This window comes from Lepidothrix coronata, unplaced genomic scaffold (genome assembly GCF_001604755.1).
Source record: "Lepidothrix coronata isolate B3197 unplaced genomic scaffold, Lepidothrix_coronata-1.0 Scaffold219, whole genome shotgun sequence".
In the NCBI taxonomy this organism is placed as follows: domain Eukaryota; kingdom Metazoa; phylum Chordata; class Aves; order Passeriformes; family Pipridae; genus Lepidothrix; species Lepidothrix coronata.
This window is the reverse complement of record NW_016690399.1, coordinates 866,554-876,772: the sequence shown is the minus strand read 5'-3', so window position 1 is coordinate 876,772 and position 10,219 is coordinate 866,554. Positions and strand designations below refer to the sequence as shown.

General features: G+C 51.4%; 1 protein-coding gene across 1 annotated transcript; it reads right to left on the bottom strand.

Moving 5' to 3' along the window:
- Window positions 1-6,789: 6,789 nt before the first annotated feature.
- On the bottom strand, window positions 6,790-9,216 carry KLF2 (Kruppel like factor 2). Its single transcript, XM_017833729.1, has 3 exons — window positions 9,117-9,216; window positions 8,072-8,963; window positions 6,790-7,738 (listed from the first exon to the last, which is right to left on the bottom strand). Exons 1-3 carry the CDS (start codon window positions 9,189-9,191, stop codon window positions 7,563-7,565), a joined length of 1,143 nt encoding a protein of 380 aa, XP_017689218.1. The 5' UTR covers window positions 9,192-9,216; the 3' UTR covers window positions 6,790-7,562.
- Window positions 9,217-10,219: the final 1,003 nt, after the last annotated feature.

Below are 10,219 nucleotides of genomic sequence, written 5' to 3'. Positions count from 1 at the left end.
TGCTCCTTTGCCTCCTCCCATTATAATTCTTTTTAGCAAATCAGAACTTTTCTGCCCCTTTTTGGTGAGCATAAATTCCTGGACACGGAAACTGGAGGTGAATTTACCTGGCCCAGGTTTACAATTAGATCATCTCTTATGAAATCACGGCCCATGTTTTGCTCCCACTCAGATTTTTGGGGTCTGACTTGCACAGTGTTCTCATCCTTAGGCTTTCCCAAACACTTCCCTAATCCTCCTTGTCCGTGCTTAATCCTGAAGGACCCCCCTGTACCCTGTTCCCTGGGAAGGGATTTATCTCCATCCTGCTCAGGAAAAACCTTTACAAGTGGAAACTTGAACCTAAAGGCTCTCCAAGCTCCGAGCCCAGCTCTTAAACACAATTGTACCATTTGCTGAGTGTTCCCAAACACGCCCCAGGCCCAGCTCTCCTGGTGGAACTCGGAGCTCCCGGAGCTGGGCTGGAATTGCCACCAGGTTTATCTCAGGAATTGCTGAATGCCCGTCTGCTGGAGGTGACTATCAGTGCAGTCACTCTAAGTACCTTTTCCCTCCTGTCTGGCTGACGTTTTTTTTTAATGTAATGACAACAATTAAGACTTTTTATTGGTGCTGATGCAGCGTCTCTTGCAGTTGCTGGAGCCTTCCTTATTGATGAGATCTCGTCACACTCTGCAACAGCAAACATCATATATTCCTGCTGTTTAACTTCCCATGAATGTCCTTGATCACAGTTTTCAGAATGACAGAGTCCTGTACTCTCTGCCCAACCCTTGCACCCACAGGAAGGACACCCAGGCTTCCTATATCCCTTATTTTGCAATGTAATATAAAATCATTAAGATATCAAACCCCACTTGTGCTGTCACCGTGCACAAGCTGTAAAAAAAGTGGTTGTTGGGATTTGAGGATATTTTTCTGTGTGTTTTGTTTTGTGTTTAAGCCTCAGGCTCAGTAGCTTCTCACTAACATATTAAAATATATTAAATTTCACAGAGGATCATGTCCAATGTGATATTCCAAATATCTCCTGGTGACATAATGATATGTCAGAATTCCAGGAATGCTCTGAGCTGTAAGAAGTGCAAGAAACCACAGTAAAAGTGGTTTAGAGGAATACCCTATCTAATTAGAAACCTGTGCCAGGTAAGTTCACCTGCAGTGTCCGTGTCCAGGAATTTATGCTCACCAAAAAGTGGCAGAAAAGTTCTGATTTGCTAAAAAGAATTATAATGGGAGCAGGTAAAGGAGCAGGTAACTAATGCTAAGGGTGGTGAGAGAGTAAATGAAAACTTCATTGCTCCTGCTCTCCTTGTACTTGGAAAGGAGGTTTTGGGAAAGTTAATCCTTCTTCATTCCATAAAGCAGGTGCTTATGGCTCCTTTATTGTGTCTGCACTAAATATTGTAAGATCAAATAATTGTGGCTGAAATGTCAGACCTCAAAAGATTAAATCAAACAGATTTTCTGCCTAAGAAGTTTAGGAGGAATCCCTACACCCTCTGTGTGCTGAAAGTGGAGGGTGCTGGTTTATGGCAGAGGCTGTTCCCAGTCTCAGCTGGGAATGGGATTTGTGGGATCAAACAGCTTTAAGGAGCCTCTGGGAATCAATAAGTTGGGCTAGTTACCTCCAGGCCCTGGGAACTGAGCATGGCCACGTGCTTTAGGTTACTGGTGTTTGGCTTGTAAACCCATTCCCTGTTCTCCAAATCCATGGGAATCCTGTTTGTGCCGAATCCTGGGCCATGGCAGAGGAGCTACTGCAGGGCCAGAGTTCAGGAACTCTGCCTGCTCCACTCCTGGCACCCAGGACATGTCCTGGGCAGGTGGGGCCTGTGGCAGACCCAGCTGAGAGCAGCTGCTTCAAGGACAAGAAGGAATTTTAGGGTTTGTAGGTGCCACCAAGTAGGTTTCCGATGGTAGCAACAGGGACAGCTTTCTCCCTGCTAAATTATGGGGGGTTGGGGTTGAATTTTCCTCTCTCTGTTTCCCCCCAACACTGCTAGTTGCCATAGCAGTGGCTACATGACTTTGTTGTAGTTGTTTCATTTAAATATAGCAAAAGAAATTGCTAGAGCTTGGGATTCTGGCTTTGAAAATTCAATTTGAGCAAAGCCTAACAGCTACTCTGTGTTAGAGGTGCACAAAATAGCTTTAGAAACCACAGAGCTTCTACCACAGAAAACCACAGAACCACACGATCCTATAATTTGAAGAGTGGACAAACTTTTTTTGGCACTTCTTGTGGATGGAGGACTGAAGTTTAGAGCCAGTCAATGTTTTCAGGCAGTTTGTAAACGGCTGTGAGTAACCAAGGGCTCACAGGGGCTGAAATGCCTCGTCCCTGCACGAGGTGAGCCACGGCCAGCACCAAAGCTTAACTCCCCCAGCCACGATCAGCTGCAAAACTGAATCTAAAGTGAACTTCCAGAAAAGCCAGAGGGTTTCTAGTCCAGCCTTCCACTTCAGGGTTGAAAAAAAAGGGATTTGAAAGTGCCCTGCCTGCTGGCTCACTGTGTGCTGGGCTGTACCCCGGGGTACTGGGGTGGTGCTGGGCTGTTTCAGGGTTCTGGTGTGGTGCTGGTGTGGTACTGGTGTGACTGGTGCTGGTGTGGTGCTGGTTGTGCCCAGGGTGCTGGTGTGGTGCTGGTTGTGCCCAGGGTGCTGGTGTAGTGCTGGTTGTGCCCAGGGTGCTGGTGTGGTGCTGGTTGTGCCCAGGGTGCTGGTGTGGTGCTGGTTGTGCCCAGGGTGCTGGTGTGGTGCTGGTTGTGCCCAGGGTGCTGGTGTGGTGCTGGGCTGTTCCCCAGGGTGTTGGTGTTGTGCACGGGGTGCTGCTGTGCTGCTGCTGGGCTGCTGCTGGGCTGTTTCAGGGTGCTGGGGTGGTGCTGGGGTGGTGCTGGGCTGTACTGGTTGTGCTCAGGGCTCTGTGTCGCCCTCGAGAGCTGAACGGACCAAACGACTGTAAAGTCCCCACAGCGGCAGGACCCGGGGCTGTTCAGGGCTGTTTGGGGCTCACAGGACCCGGGGCTGTTCGGGGGTCACAGGACCCGGGGCTGTTCAGGGCTGTTTGGGGGTCACAGGACCCGGGGCTGTTCAGGGCTGTTTGGGGCTCACAGGACCCGGGGCTGTTCGGGGCTGTTTGGGGGTTACAGGACTCGGAGCTGTTTGGGGATTGCAGAATTCGAGGCTGTTTGGGGGTCAGAGGACCCGGGGCTGTTTGGGGGTCACAGGACTTGGGGCTGTTCGGGCTGTTTGGGGGTCACAGAACCCGGGACTATCTGGGGGTTACAGGACCCGGAGCTGCTTGGGGGTCACAGGACCCGGGGCTCTTTTGGGATTGCAGGACCCGGGGCTGTTTGGGGGTCACAGGACCCGGGGCTGTTCAGAACTGTTCGGGGGTCACAGGACCCGGGGCTGTTCAGGAATGTTTGGGGGTCACAGGACCCGGGGCTGTTCAGGGCTGTTTGGGGGTCACAGGACCCGGGACTATCTGGGGGTCCCAGGACCCGGGGCTGTTCAGAACTGTTCGGGGCTCACAGGACCCGGGGCTGTTCGGGCTGTTTCGGGGTTACGGTGTCCCTGCAGACGAGTTCCCGTGCCGGGGCCGGTTTTAAGGTTTAACTGACTCTCCCGACAGGTGAGAGACAAACCGTTCTCAGCAGAACGGAACACAACGCTCTGAAGCCCCGCGTGGATGAACTGACTGGGCAGGGGCTCCTCGGGATGGTGCCCTGGCTCAGAAATATTTGCTAAAACTTTCACCAGGACCTTGGTGCAGGATTTGCTCGTTTCTGCACTGAACGAGCTCTATCTAATCTCACAATCTATCTCGCAACAATAGTGAGCCCATCGCTGCGGTATCTTAGAAGAATATGTGTGAAAATCTTGTTTACAACGGACTCTACATTTCCTCCCATCGGGGTTAACTACAACCTCTGTTGTTTTTTCCTTTCCCTGACAAAATCAAATCCAGGATCGCTGCGGATCGCGGTGGCTGGATCCTCCCTGGGAGGCAGCTGGTTAATTAGAACAAAATTGCTTGAGAGATGACAACCTGATGGTCTGTTATTAGAAGATGTGGAGCGTTAGTGATTTCCTGCTGACCAGGGGAGGCTTGGGAGATTACTGGAATTACATCTTCGGATGTACTCATTTGAGACAATTAAAGAAAGAAAAAAAAAAGAAAAAAGACAAAGAGAGTTACAATTACTCATAATGGAATGTGAGAAGAATGAGATCAGCATCTCTTTTTTTCTGCTACAAGATGATCTCAAGATTCAAGAACCTGCAGTTTCCTGTAAAGACCACACAGCAATTATCACATGTGCCCTCCCTTTAACTTTAATGACAGTTTCTCGTGAACTTTTATTAGTGTTTTGTCCCCCATCCCTCCCCACTTTCGGAGGCCCGTGTTTATATATTTTTATATGAGGTCTTTGATATTTATGCCTTTGCCCTATTTTCAGTTGAGTCACAGATCTAAAAGCTCAGAGGGCACAACCTGCTCCTCCTTGCGTTGCCTCCACTGTTCCTCAGGGTTGGAGTGTTATTTGGTACCAGTATCAGGCAGATAAGGAGTGTTTTATCTGAAGCCTTTCTAGTGAGCAGGAGAAGAGGAGCAGAGGTGATGACCCTCCCAGCCAGGCCCTTCACTGGGGCCAAGGCAGGTTTGGATGCTCCCATGCCGAGGTGCTGGAGGAGGAGCTCCCACCGTGGTGGGTGATGTGGAGGAGCCACACGAGGGTTTTTTGAGTGTTGGTGACTGTGGTAACATTTATCTCTGCACAGGCACTGCAGAACCATCTGCTCTGTGCTGGGTCACTGCTGCAGCTGCCTTCCACCTGTGGAATCACAGAATCCCAGAATGGTTTGGGTTGGAAGACTCCTCAAATCCCACCCAGTTCCACCTCCTGCCATGGGCAGGGACACCTTCCACTATCCCAAATTGCTCCAAGCCCCATCCAACCTGGCCTTGGACACTTCCAGGGATGAGACAGCCACAGCTTCTCTGGGCATTCCATCCCAGCCCCTCACCACCCTCAAAGGGAGGAATTCCTTCCCAATATCCCACTGAAATTTCCCCTCTTCCACTTTGAAGCCATTCCCCCTTCTCTTGTCCCTCCATCCCTTGTTCCAAGTCCCTCTCCAGCCCTCCTGGAATCCCTTTAGTCACTGGAAGGGGCACTGAGGTCTCCTTGGAACATTCTCTTCTCAGGAACAGGGATGTCACACCTCTGTGTCTCTTCTAGTTGTGTCACAAAACAGTGAATAGTTTAAGCCTGCACTGCATCCCTGAAACCTGGGAATGACTAAAACTATTTCTAGCTCTTCAAAAAGAACGAGGGAAAGCCAGCTGAGTACCAAGAGGTAAAAGTAAGGATTTAAAAAGTTGTTTTCTTAAAGTTATAAACACCAAAGGACGTGCTGAAATATGAAAATCTTCAGCTATGGGGAAAGAGAAGGAAATACCTAGAACTGTTGCAACAATGAATGTGCCAAGTTTAGAACATCTTTAAGTCATCCTCACTTTCTGGAATCAGATTGTGCAATTTTATTTTTTTCTAACAAATAAATGAGTGTTGTTTTTGATGAAGAAACGTTAAAGCTCCCTTATATTTCACTTTGAAAGAGCTATAAAAGTGAAATGTGGAACTCATTCTTCCATGCCAATGAGTAGAAGCCCAAAATACATCTGTTCCACATGAACAACTGCAGCCCTTGCTTTCACAGAAGAACAGCTATATTTGCACTTACTCTAAATGCATTCCTGTTGATTTCGTTCTTGTGTATTTTCTAACATGTAAAGTCAGAAAAAGATGTCACAATCTTGATTAAAATCAAGTTCTATGTTTCCAGATGTTAAGGGGAAAAAATGCTGCACTGTTAAGCTGAATCTGCATATTTGATTAACAGTGATTTTTGTCCTACAAGTATCAAAACTCACCACTAAGCTCGAGCTGTAAAAACAGAGGATCCTTGTCAGAGTTTCAAATAACTTGCTCAGATTTACTCCTTGGACTTCTGAGCTCATTTACAGCTGGGGAAGAGCTTTTGGGGGGGCTCAATTTGGCTTTTGCAGCTATTTACTGCTAGAGCTGTTGCAGTATCCAGTTTATTCGTGATTAGTTTTCAGAATCTGGATTCCTGACTGATTTCCTCCCCTTCCATCCCCCCACCCCAAATATTTAATATCTTTCTTAACTCCTGAAATCTAGGTGGGACTACAAACTACTAAGTGAATTTAAGTTTTGGGGAATGAGTTATGAAGGTATTTTAACCTGTGCAGTGAATTTGTGCTTGAATTCCACCACTGTTCTATTGGAATTCTGCACTGAGCTCCTGAGAACAAGGATAATTTATGTATAAGAATGCCTTAAAATAAGCCTCCGTAATTACAAAAATGCAGTGTTTAAATTTATAGTAAAAACCCACACACTGCTGGCAAAACTATAACTGCATCTGGAAAACATTAAGGATGCTATTAAAATAGTTTAGCATAAACTAGAAATGAGACTGAAATTACAGTGTTGCTTACTTAACCATTTTTAGGAAGTATGTTTTGAATATGATCTACTTTCCTATTTGAGTTTTTGATAAAGCACTGTACTGTATCTTATTTACCACTGAGAATGAATTACTTACTCTGTTGTCTGTTTTAGAAAAAATCCATGGCTCAGATTTTTTTAAAGTGTCTTCTTACAGTTGTTGGTGATTTAAAACAAAACCGAGTGGTTGCTGGTCCGGCCATCAGGGGAAAAGTAACAGGGAGATCTCAAAGGAGAATAAAAATCACAGCAATTAAAAACTTATTTTATTAAAAAGATGAAATGTTTTCAAACATTGAAAAATTACGTTTTTATAAAAACAGAAATAGGCAAAATACCCATTTGTCTTCTATTTACATATACAATATTTCTCATTGTATAAAATTATTTACAATATATAAAAAAATTACAGTAAAATAGGTTATTTTCTTACAAGACATCAAGCCCTGTACTTCTAGTGTAGATCATGGCAAACAAGAATATTATTGCACCTGTGAACCAAACAGTCTAACAAGAGGAGTGTTCTCTTAGCCATGCCTTCAACTGAGATCTAAAATAACATTGTTAGCTACAGTAACATTCATTTTATCTCTTCTAGGGTCAACTTCAGGCAGTTTCCATACAAACATTGTCTTGTAAAGCTTAGGACTGGGGCGGTTAGAATCGGAAAAAAATAACAAAACATATTTACAGCTTCTTCTACACAGTCTGTATGGAGTCTTATTGGAGTTTACCCTTCACAGAAGCTGCATAAATAATAACCCCTGTTCTCCTGACCGGGACGGGCAGGTCACTGATACAGTCACGGCAGATTCTCTGCAGGAGATTCCTGGCTAAGCCTCCTTGTGTCAAACCCTCAGCGTCCGTCCTGGAGCGTCGGTCGGTCCGTCTGTCTGTCTGTCGGTCGGTCGGTCGGTGCCTCCCCCACGTAGTACCAGCTACAGGTTTTTTAACGCTCTTCTGCACCTGAGCAGTTCAAACATCGTCCCCCACAGCGGCGGGGCCGAGCCCCCGGCACTACATGTGGCGCTTCATGTGCAAGGCCAGGTGGTCGGACCTGGAGAAGGCCCTGTCGCAGAGGTGGCACTGGAAGGGCCGGTGCCCCGTGTGTTTGCGGTAGTGGCGGGTGAGCTCGTCGGAGCGGGCGAACTTCCAGCCGCAGCCTTCCCAGTTGCAGTGGTAGGGCTTCTCACCTGGTGGGGAGAGCAGAGAGCGGTGACTCAGCAGGGCGCTCCCGCGGCAGCCAGGCAGCCTCCCGAGCTCACCCCTACCCGAGTGCCTTAAACCCGAACAGAACTGCTCCAGCGATCCCCTTACCCACCCGTACCTGCCGTGAAAAAGGCTTTGGAAAAGCTTTGACCTACACGGGAAAACACCTGGACGTTACAGCCCTGCCCACCTGTCACAGCTCTGTGAGCACGCCCGGACTTCGCAGTTAAAGCCCCGTTCTAAAGCAGACTCTTTAATCCAGGGCTATCCCCCCGGCCCGCAGCGCATCCCCGGGTGAAGCCAGCAGCCCTGTTTACCTGTGTGTGTCCTGAGATGGGCCTTCAGGTGCGAACTCTTGGTGTAGGTCTTCCCGCAGCCCGCGTAGGTGCACGTGTGAGTGGCCGTCCTCTTCCTCGGCCAGGACCGACGGCCCCGCTTTGGTTTGGAGTCCAGCAGCTCCAGAGGGGAGGAAGGAGGGGTGAGCATGCCCCGGGGAGCCGAGGGCTGTAAGGGCAGGCTGTCCTCGAAAAGGCCAAACTGGGAGGTGTTCTGGTACTGGAGGTGGGTCTGCGGGTGGTGGAAGCCGGAGGCCGGGTGGTAGCTCTGCTGGAAGGGCACGGACGAGGGGCACATCATCTGCGTGTGGCAGTCATTCACCATGAGATCGTCGGGGCTCAGCGGGGGCGTCTCTGCCCCGGGGATCTGAGGGGAACTGGCCACCCGGGGCTGCTCGTAGGCCATCATGCAGGTTGCGTTGCCCTCCTGCTTAATCTTTGGGCAAGCCTGGGGCACCAGACCCAGGACCGGTCCATAATTGTCCATGTCGGGTTCGGGCTTAATGTTCTCAACGAACTGCGGCCCCCCGAAGGTGGGTGTCACGAAGAACCGCCCGTGGACGCTGCCGGGAGGGCAGTAGTTGGAGTCCATCTCGGAGCGCATCATCTCCGGCACGATGCCGGCGTTGTAGGGCGGGGGGCTGCCCTGCTCCAGGGCACTGTAGCATCCCGGGGATGGGTTCGTCTGGTAAAAGCCACCGCTCTCGCCTTGGGCGGGGGGATAGTCCCCGCCGGCAGCGCCCTGGCCGTAGCCATCGCTGCCCATGGAAAGGATAAAATCCAGCACGTTGTTGAGATCTTCATCCTCTTTGCGCGGGGAGAGGCCGCCCCAGGTGCCAGCGGGGGTCTTGGCCTCCTGCTCGCATTTCCACCTCTGGGGAGAGAGAGAAAAGTGACAAGGTTAGAGGTGCGTTCGCCTTGGGGGACCGAGGGGACAGAGCCGGGGGCGCGGCGGGGCCGCGGCTCCGCCGCCCATCCCTGCGATGAGCCGTCGGTGCTCGGCGCGGGGGGACGCTCGGACACTCACTTCGTGCAGCGCTTTCTCGCGGCAGGGGCTGGCGAAGGTGGCGAAGGAGGGCAGGGCCGTGTCGCTGAGCGCCATGGTGCGGGACGAGCGCGGCCGGCCGCCCTCCGCACCTTATAACGCGGGCGCGGGCGGCCTCAGGCCAATTGCAGGAGCGGAGGAAACGCGTCCCGGACGGGGCGGGCGGGGAGGCAGCGGCTCGGGCGCAGCCTAAATTTAGCCCCGGTATAAAAGGACGCGGCGGCGGCGGTCCCAGCCCGAGCGGGGCGGAGCGGAGCCGAGCGGGGACGGGCCCCCTTCGCCGCCCTCCCCTCGGCGCGGGGATCGCGGCAGGGCCGGGGGGCGGCCGGGGAACCGCGACCCCCGCCCGGGGCAGCGGCCGGAGAGGGGAAACTGAGCGGTCCGTGTGCCCCGTCACCGGGAGCCGGGGGGAATCCGAGCGGTCTCTGTGTCCCCTCGGGACACCGAGGGATGAGGCGTCGCAGAGGGGTCCCAGCCCTGGGGATACTGAGGGACCCTTCCTCATGAGGGACTGTGTGTGACAGACACCGTGAGGGACCTCTGTGGGATGGGGGAACAAAGGGACCCAGCCCTGAAACACACAAGGGACTGTCTGTGACATGAGGGGACACTGATGGGGCCAAACTCTGACAGGGACTGTGAGGGACCTGCTGTGGGATGGGGGACACTGGGGGTTCCTGCCCTGGAGGCACCAAAGGGCTGTGAATGGGGGAACACTGCTGAGTCCAAGCTCCACCACACCGTGAGGCACCTGCTGTGGGATGGGCAGCACTGAGGGCTCCCTGTCCTGGGAATGCTGAGGAAGACACCATGAATGAAGGGTTTGATCCCCCCACACCTCAGAGCAGCTGCCCCACGATCCAGCCTCATCCCTGGAGCACAGGGTGGGACCAGACCCAGAACACGAGGGTGGGAGTGGAAGGAGTCCAGAGCACAGGCAGGGACACAGATGCCCTGCTTCCGTGGGTAAACTGGTGAGCTGGTGACAGGGGCCCCCTGCACTGGTCACCCTAAAGGTCTCAGACACATCTCAGTGCTGATAGAAAGGTGTTTAATGCCACTCTTGTACGGTCTCTGCTGGAGTT

Coding starts and splice junctions, on each gene's coding strand:
- KLF2 (XM_017833729.1), bottom strand. CDS start 9,191: ATGGCGCTCAGCGACACGGCCCTGCCCTCCTTCGCCACCTTCGCCAGC. Junction 8,964..9,116: donor GCGAGAAAGCGCTGCACGAA/GTGAGTGTCCGA, acceptor CTCTCTCCCCAG/AGGTGGAAATGCGAGCAGGA. Junction 7,739..8,071: donor CCATCTCAGGACACACACAG/GTAAACAGGGCT, acceptor TCTCCCCACCAG/GTGAGAAGCCCTACCACTGC.